Raw genomic sequence first — 15,352 nt, 5'->3', positions numbered from 1 at the left:
TCACATCTTGATTTCAATTAAATAAAATATATATTAGAATAATTTTATCAAGGTGTGTCACCACATCCTTGAATTTCTTTTAAGTGTTTCAAAAAAGATGTGTAACCACATTCTTAATTGAAACAAATATTTTTTTAACATGCCCAAAACCCATTTAATGTTATAAGAAAATATTAAATAAAATCAAATAAAATAAAACAAATCTAAACTTCTAGGATACAATATAAATTTTGGATTATCTTGTATTCTTTTATTTTTATTCACCCTTAAAGTTAATGTTAAAATTAGGCCTACACATATTATATTTTTAATTTTTATCTTAAAGTTAATGTCAAAATTAGGCCTACTCATATTGTAATTTCTTATTAATCCAACAAAACAATGACAAATTGCTAAAATAAATCTCATTCTTTATTGGACAAAATAAACAACAATAATTTTTCATCAAATAAAGCTACTCCTTAAAAAGAGATATAACTCTTAACACATTCTTCATTTCAATCAAATTAATGAATAAAGAAAAATATAAGAAAACTTGTCATAGAATTACATCAAATTCCATAAATAAATAAATAAAGAGATAAGGTAAGATTGAATAGGTAAGATTGTCGGTAGTATATTCCAAATATGTATTTGTGTTGATATGAAAATAATAGGTAAGAAAAAAAATGTAAATATATGATTATTGTTTGAAAAAAGAATAAAATAAAATGGAAGTGTTTTTCTTCTTTTTCTTCTTGCTCGTTTAGTGTAGTTGGATGATTTTTCCTTTTTTTGCTTTCTTTCGTGTCAGTGTGTTATTTGGATGAAAAAATGTTTTTGATCTTGTTTTCTTTTCCTTCCGTCTGTGTATGTATCTGTGGGAAGTGTTGGTAGTATATAAATGTATGTGTATATGGGTGTTGTAGTACGTAGGTGTGTAGTGTAGGGGGGAAGTGGGGGGGGGGGTGTTGTACCATGTACGTGTGTGTGGATGTGTTGGGGTAGTGGAATTGTGGTAATTAGCAGGGAGAAGTGGGGTGATGGGGTAGGTTTAGGTTAATATAATATAATATAATATATATAATAATAATTATTTTTTCAGCTAACAAAATTAAGAAGCTAATTATCAATTATAATTAAGAAATACTAAATTAAAAGTAAAACATATATTTTTTGTTATTTTCAAATCTTTTAAAATAAACTTACTAAAATAAGAAAAAAAATAATCTAACTTAGACATAAAATAAATATTTAAGGAATAAAAATATTATAAAATTTTATGTTCGGTCAAAAATTACGTGTCTACAGTTAGTTTTAAAGGTATACACATGTCAAAAGTTTGACGGTAAAGATATATATAACCTTAAAGTATAATGAGGTATATACATACCATTTGTCATAGTTACCATTTGTCATAGTTTAGGAGTATATTTGTCCTTTTTCGCAAAGGAAAATAAGAGAAACCATAAAGTATTTTAGGTTTTAATGAGGTTTTGGGAATGAATAGTTGTGTGGGTTATTTTAATTTCATGTAAATAAATTAAAATCGGATAAATGTCTAGGATGATGCCACGTATCCTCCGTTTAGCTTAAGAGTTTACACAACCCAAAATATTAACGGCAATAATATATGCATACGCAAAATATAACAAAAGAGTATATACATACCATTTATAATAATTCAGGGGTATATTTATAATTTTTCCTTCAATAAAATATGAACAACTTCCACGGTAATGAAGATGACATAATGACTTCATTGTGTGATCATAATTAAATAATTTCCACTACATAATATAACTTGTACATCTATTAAGTCTAAAATATGAGATTTTTGAACAAAAAAAAATCAAGAAGATATTATTATTTCCTTAAAAGAATAATCAAGAAGATACTTATTGTTACTTTTTTCATATGCTTACAAGAATCAAAGTCTCAATTCAAAGAATATGCGTCAGTCAAGCCAGGAGGAGATTCTTATTTTTTTGTATCTTTTGTTAAAGTACAAAACGGAATTTGTCATGAAATATACTGTGAAATTAACTTTTATACCTTGACAATATATAAAAAATAATTACACCATCAATCAAGTCATTTTAAACGTAATTAAATTTTACTTATTCATTATAAGTGAAAGGAAAATTAGGCTAGTAACATGTTACGTCGAACTAAATTGTACTGATTATTATTCAAAGATGGTGACTAGAAGAAGAAAACAAAGGGAGGGGTGGCCGGTGGGGGGTCGGTGTTGAAATGGTGATGATGGTGATGGTGATGTTTATTATGTGTATTGTATGCGGTTTTCTTTTTATCCACCAACTTATGAGATTAGAAAAATCTCATACAATTAATGTCAGTTGTGTAAGACACATTTTTTTTTTTTTGACTAATGCTGAAAATGAAAGTGGCGGAGATCACAAGCTCTAACCATAGAAAACAACTAAGATGAAAAAGATCGAGCCCCTAAATGAGCAGGGTGAACTCAAACAAAATAGGAAGAGCAAATAAAGAGAAGTACGTAAGTTGCACATGTCAACAGCACTATTTTATCATTTTTTATCATAGGAGTGACAGCATTTAATACATAGTTAGCCCGCTTGTTATGGTATTTCATTATATTTGAATTAAGTTATACTTCAATTGAATATTTGAATTTCTAATAAGTGTTTCAATTAGATAATTTTATTTTAAATTTTGGAAAGAAAAAATTGTGTTTTCATTCATTTACTAGGTAGCTAGTTAAGTTAATCACATAAAACATATCGTTTTCTTTAGTTACACACATCAATATCAAGTAAAAAAAAATACATGAGACTTTATGGCTTTTTGAGGGAATTTGTATAGTTAAAGGAGATGACATATTTTATGTAATTAACTTAACTGCCTAATAGACAAATAAAAACATACACCAAAAAAATTCAAAACTTGGACCAACGATGTCTAATTGGCACACATTATTAGGAGGCAAAGTGTTAAATTGAAATAGACTTTAGTTCAAGTGTGTAATTAAAACAACCTGACAAGTTTAAGGAGCTACTATGTATTAAACCTTATTATTTTGTACGGCTTTTATGTGGATATAAATTAACAAGCTAAAGAGCTACCAAAACTAGGCGAATTTGGAATTTACAGTCTAACGACTTTAGAATGTATATGATCTTACAATATGTATACATTTTAGAATATCCTTGTACATATATTACATTGTTTTAAACACAATTAGATATAAGATATAGTTTATCTCCCAGACCTCACCTAAAATCTGCCTTCGCAAATGTTAGTATGAATGAGCTGGTAATTTCAGCCAAAATTTTGTAATATCCCTCACTTTTGGGTCGTAATTTTTTATATGTAATCGTTGGCCAGAATTTTCTAAGACGTTGCAGTTTCTGTGACAATATGGATGAGAAAAGTGTTCTGCCGCAATTAATTTCACTGTGGATGTTGGAAGAGTTTCCTCAAGCCAGAATTAGTTCTCTTCCTTTAAATGGTCTTTATTGAGTAAAAACTGAAGATTTAATAACATTTTACAGTATTACATTACTTAAATATCAACTATAATTACATTAGTACAGAATTTTTTTGGACATGGCTTCACACCCATGTACTTGAAAAGAGAAAGAGGAGAGGGAGGCTGTGGGGTGGGGGGAGAGGAGCACAAGTTCATCCATTACTTGTTGCCGTTATATACGATTGCATTTACATTTCAACTACTTGATTTTTTTGAGTTTTGGCAGGATCATAATAATTCCTCTATGCTTTTCAAGATAGAGAAAAGAGGGAACCTTAGCAAGCCTTATCATATGAACACTGCTGCAAGTGGGATGACATCAGGAATGGTTGAGAATCCACGGTTGAAGATCGTGAATCAAATTCGGAAAAACATTCTAAGAGCATCGACTACTTTCTCAGGCCTGCCAAAAAGAATGCAGCTCTGACTCGTGAAAAATTCTTTTAGTTACATGACACTAATATCCATACAAGTGGAAGGTTAAAATCTATTACCAGTCCTCTTGAGGCATATGGCCAGCGCCTTCAATCAGCTTAAGCTCGACAGATCGAGGATTTGCCTTTTGAAATTCCTCCGCAATTGATTGTGGGAGATACTTATCTGATATTCCCCAAGCAACTAAAATTGGTTTATCCCAGCTGAAAGTAACCAATCGAGTTTCCATATTCCCCAGAAGGAAGAAAAATCAGCATCAGTAGCAGTAAGAACTTTGTTATATTTGAAATAGTGAAGAATTCTAGTCAGAGTCGTATGCTGGAATATGATCAAGTATAGGAAGGAACAAGACATACAAATGGAATTAATAGTTGAACTATATCTAATACGTGTAATAGTATTTGCAACAAGCAACTGTGCAACATCCAGTAGCTCTTGAAGTAGAGGTGAGCTTCTGCACTTCACTTCTTCATATGAAGAGATTTAGTGACATTGAAAGTGAAGCGATGTAGCTAACATAGTTTATGACATCTAGTATGCTTAAATGTAGTGAAAGCACAACAAAGCTAGCGAAATTTTTTTTTGGGGAAAGAAAATCAAATAGTATCACCGCACAATTTAATCCGATACAAGGATTAAGCTTTGTTGCTTGATATGAGGAATAAACCTGAGATACAGAACTGTTTTAACACAAACTTTATGCAACAGGCATAACTAAGGTAAATGAAATAGATTATATACCTTCCAGCTGCAAAACCAGATGATATTTGACTTGCAGTCTCACTGAAGTTAGCTTTCTTTGCAGCTTCCAACAAAGCTGAAAATTTAAAGTACACAGTTCTCAGAAAAGATGATTAGAAGTTTTGATGATTTTCATGTTTCTTTTTTTTTAATCCCAAGTGCATAAACAATAAGCTTTGGTTCAATAATCTTAAGACTTTTAAAACTAAAACTTGGTGTTCTCTAAGTAGTACATAATCACTTTGTTTCATTCTTCACTTGAGTTTCTTTTTGATAGCCCTCAAAGGAAGGCGTTCATATAGCATTTAGCGCATAAATGTAACTTCTATGTCTGAGAATTCGGTAAACACTTCTTTCACAAATGACAATAGACCATGTGTATTGCTGCTAAGCACTGCTAGATGATTAAGCATCATAAGCAAATAACTACAATTTGAATCAAAGAGAATAAGAACATCTACAGCTTTATCTGTTTTTTTTTGCAGAGTAGTAGGATAAGATGCAGATAACAAACCAAATCCAGGTCCACTGCTTGACAAGTATGGTAGTCGGTACACATCAGCCTTCTCCAGCTTTAAGACGTAGCTGTCATGGTAACATTTTGTTACATAAGGAAGTTGTAGGAAATGAGTAAGATTAAGTTGAGGGAAGTAAATTTCTAGTGCATTAAAATATGGGAATTTTTCATGCCATAGTTTACAGAGTATTTGTTTTCACCTAATTGTATTCACATGGCAATTTGGTATAATTGACGTTAACAAACTCAAACTTCTTTGTAGTTCCCTTTCTAGGTCATAAATTGGTGTGAATATTCAGGGTACTACTGCATTCTTTAACTTCCAAGATAATCAACTCATGTGAATTCTCAAAAGCCATAATCCATAGATACAAGTCATAAAAATGCAAGAATAATGTGAGCCGCTATGCTCAGTTCTGAAAAGAGGTTAGCTGTTTGAAGATAAATGTCATTAATATATGATATGAACATGATAGATGATTTTCTTTTGCATAACTGTCCACGTTGGCCAAAAGTACAAAAGAGCAACATGGAAGGGTGGGGGAGATGAGCGTTGAGAACAGCCACAAGGTACCAGGTTAAAGGAAAACCACAGGCAATAGCTTTGTAGAATGTAGTCACTCATAGGAATTGGGGAGTGCATCGCCGGACTTTTTATTTAGCAATGCCATTAACATGATGTCAATGAACATCAGATGGAAATACTATTGCAAGTTCAGAAAGAGAATCTTGAGGATTCAGAGTACTCTTGTTTTAAGATAACTCTTAACTGATCTTAATAATCTCTATTCTAAATACATCGGAGAGTATAGAAACTAATTTAAAATCAATTACAATGATAAAAATCATATAGTTCTGATTCAAAAAATTCTCAAATTTAAAGATGCATTTTGGATACCTACGCGCTACCTGCTTCAATAAAGCGCTCTGCCATTACTGCATTCTGGCAAGTAAATTCACCGAAGAAGGGAATTCTAATGCATAAACAAAGAAGAGAAGTTCAATTAGAAAACAGTTAACTGACAGTTTAGTTTGAAAGCAAGGAGTTAAATGAATACTGAACATCTCAAAAGCAATAAAGCAATTTTTTGTTCATAAACAGAAGAACAAATAACAAGAAAAATAATTGCTCAATATATGTTGATTAGCAGTCGCAACAAATTCATGGCAACCTTCAGGAAATTGTGGCTCAACAACAATCTGAAGAAAATGAGAATCCCATGAGGAGGATTAGGGTAGAAGGTTAGTAGCTTTTTTAATAACCTGACTTCATCCTTTACTAATTTGGTGGCACATAATATATGCCCCTTAAGCAAAGTGAAGCACCTTAAGTTATCATCTTGACGCCCTGTAGTTTTTGGTTTTCTACATAAATGGCATACTAAAAGTATATACAATTAGGAGGCTAACTTCCCCAGCAATATTGTAATCTGGTGAAAGACGAAAAATTACTAATGACACAAAAAAGGCACAGAAGGCTTTCAGTTACGATTTGACTACCATAATATGTGAAAAGAGCAGTTAATGTTCTTCTTGCAACAATTAAGAGCAGTCAATTTACTATGAGATGCAAGCAGTTGTTTAACTACACAGAAAGTAAAACCTGAGCTGCTGAAAAAGTCCAGGAACAGGCGAAGAAACTGTCAATGGAGTGTTCAGAATCGCAAGCTTCAATATTTTGCTGGAATTTTTCAAGGTCCAAGTCAATCCATATGAACCCACAAGAAATCCCTACAAATATATTATCACAATAAAGATACCCGAGAAAAAGTCCCCAAAAATGCTTATATTATAAGAATATCATTAAATTATAAAACCATCCACAAATGCGAGAAACCTAAAATTAACAAGGAAGATCTGCATTAAAATAGCTTGTGAAGTGCAAGAAAGATGATTATATTCAAGATTATGAACTAAATACTTGGTGCTTCATTAGGGCAATGATTGGCAGTCTACATAGAAGGGCTGTTCTTTTAGGTTGTCATTACCCACACCAAAAACTTCTCTAACACAACACTTCAACAAAAATTTCCTATGTGTCACATGTCCTTTATTTTGAACATGTCATTTATTTTGAATATGTCCTTTATTTATATCTCCTTAGAAAAATCAAACTGAATTTCCTTAATAACAAAAAGATAAAGTTTCTTGGTCAATTTCAACTGTAATATGTAGGAGACCTGATATTATGTAACCTTCCGTAATAGAGGAATGTAGCTAATCCTGTATGCTACATAGAATGAAAAATTACAAAGAGAAAAATCTATGAGAAAAAGAAAATTTCTTCCTAGTTTAACCAAAATCTACTACATCCACTATCGTTGAATAATGACCAGTGCCAATAGTTAACCAGCAATCATATACTTTAATCTGGTAGACTGAAAATAGATATCTAACATAAAATTTTCAGTCTTAGCTTGGTTAACGCATTCAGACCTGAACTACAAGGAAAAATGGAGATGTCACTCCCAGGACTTCAAGTAACTTCTCAAACTCTTCATGGAACTCTTTCTCTGCCAGTAAAATTGTTCAGAACTTCATAATATTGCCCAGTTAAAAACAAACAATATTCAGATAAAGTATACTGAAGTTTACAGTGAGAAGGTCTCAATACCAGTGTAGTCAAAACCATAACCAGGTTGTGGCTTGTCACTGAATCCAAATCCGATCCAGTCTGGTGCAAAGCAGTGGAACCCAGCATCTGACAGCTAGCCAGAGAGAAAAAGCCTCTTGTTGAATGATAAAAACCAACAGTATCAAGAAGATAAAAAGATTGGGAGATTTTTGGAAAAGATAAAAAAGAAGAGCGAGTTATATGGTGACAAGACAAATTCCTCCTGCTTCTAACCAGGATCACACATTAAGACAGTGGCAAAATCAATAACATTACCAAGTCATCTTATGTACATTATTTTCAAGAAGAGGTTCTTTTCAAATATCATACCACCTGCCTTTTGAATATAGTCAGTTCGTCAAGTATCTATTTTAAGAGCAACCCTATAGATTTCTTGATCTTGCAGAGAGGCATCTCTGAAACTCAAAATAATAATTGAAAACTACTCAATTACATTCGTCCTATTTCATAAGACATTATATGAGATGGATTAATGAAGTTCAGTTGACTTATATGTGAGTATAAATTATCGAAGAAGAAAATATTACCGTAATAGCTAGTTTGAGTATACAAATTTAAAATTGAATATGTTGATGATTCTATGGGAAGATCGTCTCAAATTTGACAATATTAAAGGAATGACTGAAACGTTAATGTGATAAAGAAAACATCACGTAAAAGTTCAAAATTTGAATAGTTAAATGAATTTAAATTTTCTTGAAAGTTGTGAGAATTTTACCAAAATTAAATGTTATCAGACAATTTTAAACATGCAAGAGTAGAAAGAATGTCATATAAGTAGAGATACACGAAGTGCTAAGCAAGTGAAATATAATAGCAAGTTAACACTTTGACGAAAATGTTAATAGAAATAGTCACAGCAGTAAAAGAGCCAAGGTACTGAATTTTAATTTCCCTTCCTACACATTCCCAAATTACTCAAGTCCGAAGGTGAAAAAATCTAAAATCAGCATTAGAACCTGGGACATAACAACTCGATAGCTGTATGATTGTGTTGGAGCTCCATGGAGAAAGACAATTGTCCCGCGTCTGCTTTCAGGTGATCCTGCAAGAACCGAACTCGAGCTTTTTGAAGTCCTTAAAGTACAAACAAGATCAATTCAACCAGAATGCAAATAAAAAACTCACCTGTTTCTCTCACAAACCACCTAAATTTTCCTGATTTGACATATGATCCGTATTCCTTTCCTTTGTCTTCAGTTCTCTACAACAATATCACTAAGTCACTACAATGATTTTAGAATATGAAAGAATTTCAAGCTGGAATTAGTAATCTAACACGAACGCACAACTGAAAGACTTCAGCTAGTTACATATTGTCAATGTCCTTATTACAACACCTCACAAATGTTACGCTTTAAGTAAATTAAAGATACAATTAAGCAAATAAAAGTATTCCATCTCCAACAATTTTAAACTGTAAGAGAAGACAGCTCACATAATTCTAAGCCTGAGTTCATTTCTGACGGTCAAAAATTCCACTTGCTTCAGAGAGTGAAAAAAGAAACTCTTCAGAACAAATTAAATTCATAATTCGATGAATGAATGTTCCTCTACAGCATTCCGTTTACACAATTCAACAAACTATAAACGTGAAAATCAAGTAAAAAATTAGTAAGGAGAGGAAATTGAGTTACGTAAAGCATTTGGCCGACGTTTCCGTCCTCCGCAGGACTCTCAGGCATCTGAATTGCGCTTCGGCTCGACGGATTGTCAGTGACAAAACCGAACGGGTTAAATGCGGGTTTATCATCGTCTTTCTCCGAAGAAGCTCTGGTGAGAACCGGAAGTGCCGGTCCGGTTCTGCTTCTGTTTGTCCATAGCCTTGGGAATTGGCCGGTGAATTCAGCCGACGGCGAAGAAGTGGAAGCTAGAAAGCATAAAGTAGACGGAGAAGGAGAGAGAAGAGAGAGCGCCATCTCTCCCGTGTCTGTGTGATGAGTGGAGGGAGTTTGAATCCATCGAACACCACTAGCTTTTTATTGATTCTAAATTTCTATTATTCTTTAAAGCGTGAAAAATAAGTGGATAAATCTTAAATGCAAATAAATTCCAAGCAAATATTTCTTTTGTCCAAATAGTCCCTTTCATTGTGGTCCTCAATTTTTACTAGTAATAACTTTTTTAAAGCTAGCGTTTGGCCAAGTTTTCAAATATTCTTGATAAATTATATTTGGGTAAAGTTTTTGGTGAAGTTTCACCATGTGTTTGGCTTCAAATTTCTCAAAAATATTTCATTATTTCAATAAATATGATTTATACCCATAAATTCTAAAAATTATTTAAAATATCCATAAATTTATATTATCATTTTATAATGAATATGTTCCGTTAAAAAATAACCTTATAATATAATTGATAACAATCAACAATAACAAAATAACAATATATGCAAGACAATACATTAATCGCATACTCAAACTTGTGACTGATTCAGTTATAATTACAACTCATTAAACATAAATTGTTTTTTTTTCTCAATTTTATCACTCAATGAGATTCGGACGAGATAATAACAAATATTAGTAGGAATTAATAAATATTGACTATTTTTTATAAAATATAGAAGTTTGGGGTAATTTTTTAAAAATTTCCAAATATTAGAAAATAGAAATACTAATTTTTTTCTAGTATTTGGAAACTTGGGATACTTGACAAATATATTTGCAAGTTATATGACCAAACACCACTTCTCAAGTTTTTCCCAAATATTTTTGGGGCCAAACGGGTCTCAACATCCTCTCAATTATTTTGATTTCTCTTTGGTATATATATAATCCATTAAGTTGTTGTTGTTAAAACAGAATATTATGTGTATTTGCGTTGGACTTAAGCAAAAAAATTCTAAACATTTTTAGTGTTTTGAGAAAATATTGCATAACTATCTACAAAAATCAATCATTATTTACTTTTTGGGATGAATTTATTTTGCAATTTGAGTTGAATTAATTGTGATCAGATTTAAGTTTGAAGGAAAAAAATATAAATATTACTGTATCAAGGACGTTTCAAAAATACACTCTTCGATGTCTTGTGAATTATGATTCTCGAACGGGACGTGATATATACCATGTGGGTCGATATAATATATTAATTTATTTTAAAGTCTGTTTTTGCTCCTTCTTTGAAATTAGTTATCACTAATTATTCAATTATAGTAATTTGCAAAAAAAATTCGTGAAGTGACAATTTTGCCCCTAACTCTGGCTTTAATTTCGCAAAAAGAAAAAACCACTCTGGGTTTAATCATTCCAGGTGTTTGAAAGGCTGCATCAGTCTATCGCCGCTTGCTGTCGCTGCCAATTGGGTTCTCCACCGGCGTTATTGGTCTTTTTTCTCCGGCGAGTTCTTCCTCTCTCTCTAGGGGAAAGGTGAGTTCAAAGGTAGTGGAATATCCTGTTCCACTGTCTCCCTTCTCTAATTTTCAGTACACCGATGTCAATCAGTTCATTATATTTGTTTTCTGTTTTTTATTTTGCTCTTGTTTGATTCTGTTTGTAAGATTTTAGTTTCATTTGGATTTTCTGGTTGTTGTCGTTATTGAATAACAAAATTTTGTAGTCTTTGTCTCTCGATTGTGGTTGACTGTACTTCTGAGATGAAACCTATTAATAAAGAATCAGCTTTTATAGAAACTAAATAGGACTCGTTAAATCTGCTGGGTAAAATTTCGATCAGGAAAAGAGAAGAAAGTTTTTTTTTTTAGTTTAACATTACTCATTGGGATATTGAAGCTCTTTATTTACTTGAATCGTCCGTATGAGTTGGATGAGTGGCCTTTTCTCATATTGATTTGGGCATAATAAGAGCGTAATCGTGTCGATAAAAATCTCATCCTCATTTGGAATTGAGCATGTGAGTAGGTTTACTGGACTTATGATCCCGCCATTTGTCCTCTCAACTGTCACTAAATGGATTTCAAGACGCATTTTTTTTGTCCTTAGTCCCTGACCTGTAGTTGCCTTATTGAGCATTTAGGAAGGAGGTTGAAACATGCTTAATCAGGTTCTACAAATGAATAGGCCCTTAAGGTCTATATTGCGTAAAACTATTAACTTAGCAGTGACTAATAGAGACAGTAAATTAACTCCTGTTGTTTTACTATTTTGGTTTGTGATAAATAAGGAAGAATTTATGAGCTAATAGCATATACCTATCAAGCCACAGTATAAGATTACTTGTTGAATAAAATCCAGAGTTTCAAGGTTTACCAAGTATGTACTTCTAAAATTACAGCATTGTAATCTCTTTTCTGTTGATTTGGTGTTCATAATTTTATTTGCATTTACTATCTAAGATCAGAAACAATTTTGGAATTGGCTAATTTAATATATCTATTTTCAATAAGTAATATACAGACACAAAGATAGTAGGGTGCCTTACATGGATTCCTGCTTGCTTAAACCAAATGGTGACATATACTTGAGAATTGAACATCTTATCTTCTTCTTCTTGCTTTATTACTTTCTGACTTTGATAAATTTTCTTTTTACGTGTACTATGAGTTAGATGGGCACCTTTGTTTTGTTAGCTGGATTTGTCGAACTGATCTGATCACAAATACTTGTCTTTATTTTATTTTATTTTCATCTTCTCGACAGGTAATTCTTGCTTAGGGATAGATTAAGTATGGTAGTTTGGGAAAGCAGGAGACACAACAGTGACTTTCCAAGCTAGATTACGCTTCACCAGAAAGAAGGATACTCTGAGAAGCGTAAGTTCTTAGCTTCTTCCATGACATCTAGATGTTATGAAGAAAGAATTGGTCTCAAGACTCGTTGAAATGCAAAGTTATAGATTTCAAGTCAAAGGAATAGATCTGTTCCACGTGAAAAGCTGGATAGAGTTCTTGATACATGTATCTCATTGTTGCTGACCTTTTCCCATTCATCTTGCCCTACTGGAAGGCTTCATATGGAGGAAGGTTTGGAAACCAGTGAACAACTTCCTGGGGATGAGGGAAGTGATAATGAGGCTGCCAGTCAGGAAGTCTTTGATATTACATGCAATGGCATTGAGAGCGATGGTGACCAAGTGCTAAACATTGAGGTCAATGAGCTTGGAACTACTGCTGGGCAAATTCTTGAGTTTGAAAGCCATGAAGCTGAGAAAAACTGTGAGCATGTGCTTAATTTTGAAAGCGGTGCCCCAAGGGACAATAGTCATCAGTTACCTGAGTTTCATAGCAATGGTCTTGAGGATCCAAGATGTGGCGATACAGCAATTATTGATGGTCACACTGGTTCATCCCTGGGAAAATCTTATCCCCCTCCGGTTGTCGGCATGGAATTTGAATCTTACGAGGATGCTTATAATTATTACAACTGCTGTGCTAAGGAACTTGGTTTTGCCATCAGGGTGAAGTCTTCATGGACAAAACGCAACAGTAAAGAGAAGCGTGGTGCTGTTCTCTGTTGCAATTGTGAGGGTTTCAAGACAATGAAAGAAGCAAATAGCCGAAGAAAAGAAACAAGGACAGGTTGCTTAGCGATGGTAAGGTTGAGATTGGTGGAGTCCAATAGATGGAGGGTTGATGAGGTTAAGCTTGAACATAACCATCTCTTTGATCCTGAAAGGGTGCAAAACTCCAAGTCACGCAAAAAGATGGATGCAGGGGTTAAAAGGAAGTTAGAGCCAGCAGTTGATGTGGAAGTGCGAACAATTAAGTTGTACAGAACTCCTGCTGTTGAGACACCAGGCGAGGGAAGCTCAGATGAAAGAGCAGTCAGCAGCCAGATTGATGGGTCCACACGTTTAAAACTCAAAGAAGGTGATACCCAAGTCATATACAACTTCTTCTGTCGGGTGCAGCTTACGAAGCCAAACTTTTTCTACATTATGGATTTTAATGATGAAGGGTATCTAAAGAATGTGTTTTGGATTGATTCCAGATCCAGAGCGGCATATGCTTATTTTGGTGATGTGGTTGTGGTCGACACAACATGCTTGTCAAAAAAATATGACATCCCGCTTCTAGCATTCTTTGGACTAAACCACCATAAGGAGACTCTTTTGTTGGGCTGTAGTTTGCTTGCTGATGAAAGTTTTGAGACATATGTTTGGTTACTGAGAGCATGGCTATCGTGTATGTCAGGACGCCCTCCACAAACTATCATCACAGATCGCTGCAAAGCCTTGCAAAATGCAATATCTGAGGTATTTCCTCGGGCTAACCATAGGCTTAATTTGTCAATTATTTTGGACAGCATTGTCAATTCAGTAGGGGAAGTGGGGGAATCAGAAGTATTCCATGAGGTACTGTATAATACGGTATATAGCTCTCTTAAAATTGATGAATTTGAAGTTGCATGGGAGGAGATGGCCCAGCAATTTGGATGTAGGGGCTATGGGTGGTTTCAAACTTTGTATGAGGATCGAGAACGATGGGCTCCTATTTATATGAAAGATACATTTCTGGCTGGAATATCTATTGATCAGGGTGGTGAGTTTATGTGTCCCTTCTTTGATGGATTTGTACATAAACAAACAAATTTGAGAGAATTTTTTGACATATATGATTTTGTACTGCAAAAGAATCATCAGAAGGAAGTTCTTTGTGATCTTGATTCAAAAGATTTTTGCCCCGTCTTGAGAACAAGGTGCAATTATGAGTTGCAGCTCTCTAAATTGTATACTAAAGAAATATTTTTGAAGTTCCAAGAGGAGATGTCGTTGATGTCTAATTGTTCAGGTATAGCACAAATTCACGCCAATGGACCCATCATCACATATATGGTTAAAGAACGAGGGGTTCAAGGAGACACGAGTGATGCAAGAGATGTTGAAGTTACTTATGATAAAATAGGGGTAGAAGTTCGCTGTATGTGCAGTTGTTTCAACTTCAAAGGCTATCTCTGCAGACATGCTTTATCTGTGCTCAACTACAATGGTATAGAGGAAATCCCAAATCATTATATATTGACTCGCTGGAGAAAGGATTTTAAACGCTTGTATGCACCAGAACTTGGCTCAAGCAACATAGATATTAGTAACCCTGTTCAACTGTTTGATCATTTGCACAGACGTGCCATGCAAGTAGTTGACGAAGGGATGGCTTCTCAAGATCACTATATGGTTGCTTGGCAGGCGTTTAAGGAGTCCTTGAATAAGGTTCGTCTTGCAACGGACAAACGTGTATCATAGAACTGAGTTGAGGTTTAACAATTTGTGTAGCTTCTGAACTTTTTTTTTGTACTATAATTTATCAACAATTGTCCACACATCATTATGTATAGTGAGTGCATTACTGAATTTAAAAGCCTGAGAAAGTTCGAGTTTTGTTATTTCATGCTTTCAGCAACTAAATAAACTCAACACAAGTTTTAAACAGAAACAATACAAATGTTATCCAAAACCCTTATACACTTCACAATTTTTTTTTTCCTTTTCTGTATGATAAAACGTCAGTTGCAACAAATGACTCTCATTACAATATAGATTTGCAACTTTGCAAGGAAACATTGTTGAAATTCTATTTGAATATAATAAATAATTAATGAGTTCAAACACCATCTATTGATTACTAAGTACT

General features: G+C 33.4%; 2 protein-coding genes across 2 annotated transcripts; one reads left to right on the top strand and one right to left on the bottom strand.

The window, feature by feature from the left end:
* Nucleotides 1-3,455: 3,455 nt before the first annotated feature.
* LOC102600388 (haloalkane dehalogenase) lies at nt 3,456-9,796 on the bottom strand. Its single transcript, XM_006356164.2, has 11 exons — nt 9,459-9,796; nt 8,950-9,025; nt 8,781-8,866; nt 7,801-7,894; nt 7,623-7,699; nt 6,790-6,917; nt 6,089-6,160; nt 5,184-5,254; nt 4,670-4,745; nt 3,988-4,131; nt 3,456-3,896 (listed from the first exon to the last, which is right to left on the bottom strand). The coding sequence occupies exons 1-11, from the start codon at nt 9,738-9,740 to the stop codon at nt 3,851-3,853; spliced, it is 1,152 nt and encodes a 383-aa protein (XP_006356226.1). The 5' UTR covers nt 9,741-9,796; the 3' UTR covers nt 3,456-3,850.
* A 1,259-nt stretch (nt 9,797-11,055) lies between these two features.
* LOC102600064 (protein FAR1-RELATED SEQUENCE 8-like) lies at nt 11,056-15,107 on the top strand. The gene is made up of 2 exons (XM_006356163.2): nt 11,056-11,192; nt 12,423-15,107. Exon 2 carries the CDS (start codon nt 12,736-12,738, stop codon nt 14,962-14,964), a length of 2,229 nt encoding a protein of 742 aa, XP_006356225.1. The 5' UTR covers nt 11,056-11,192; nt 12,423-12,735; the 3' UTR covers nt 14,965-15,107.
* Nucleotides 15,108-15,352: the final 245 nt, after the last annotated feature.

This window comes from Solanum tuberosum, unplaced genomic scaffold (genome assembly GCF_000226075.1).
Source record: "Solanum tuberosum cultivar DM 1-3 516 R44 unplaced genomic scaffold, SolTub_3.0 scf00215, whole genome shotgun sequence".
In the NCBI taxonomy this organism is placed as follows: domain Eukaryota; kingdom Viridiplantae; phylum Streptophyta; class Magnoliopsida; order Solanales; family Solanaceae; genus Solanum; species Solanum tuberosum.
The sequence above is the reverse complement of the archived record's forward strand: the minus strand, read 5'-3'. Positions and strand labels throughout refer to the sequence as shown.

Coding starts and splice junctions, on each gene's coding strand:
- LOC102600388 (XM_006356164.2), bottom strand. CDS start 9,740: ATGGCGCTCTCTCTTCTCTCTCCTTCTCCGTCTACTTTATGCTTTCTA. Junction 7,700..7,800: donor TTATGGTTTTGACTACACTG/GTATTGAGACCT, acceptor TTTTACTGGCAG/AGAAAGAGTTCCATGAAGAG. Junction 6,918..7,622: donor CATTTTTCCTTGTAGTTCAG/GTCTGAATGCGT, acceptor ATATATTTGTAG/GGATTTCTTGTGGGTTCATA.
- LOC102600064 (XM_006356163.2), top strand. CDS start 12,736: ATGGAGGAAGGTTTGGAAACCAGTGAACAACTTCCTGGGGATGAGGGA.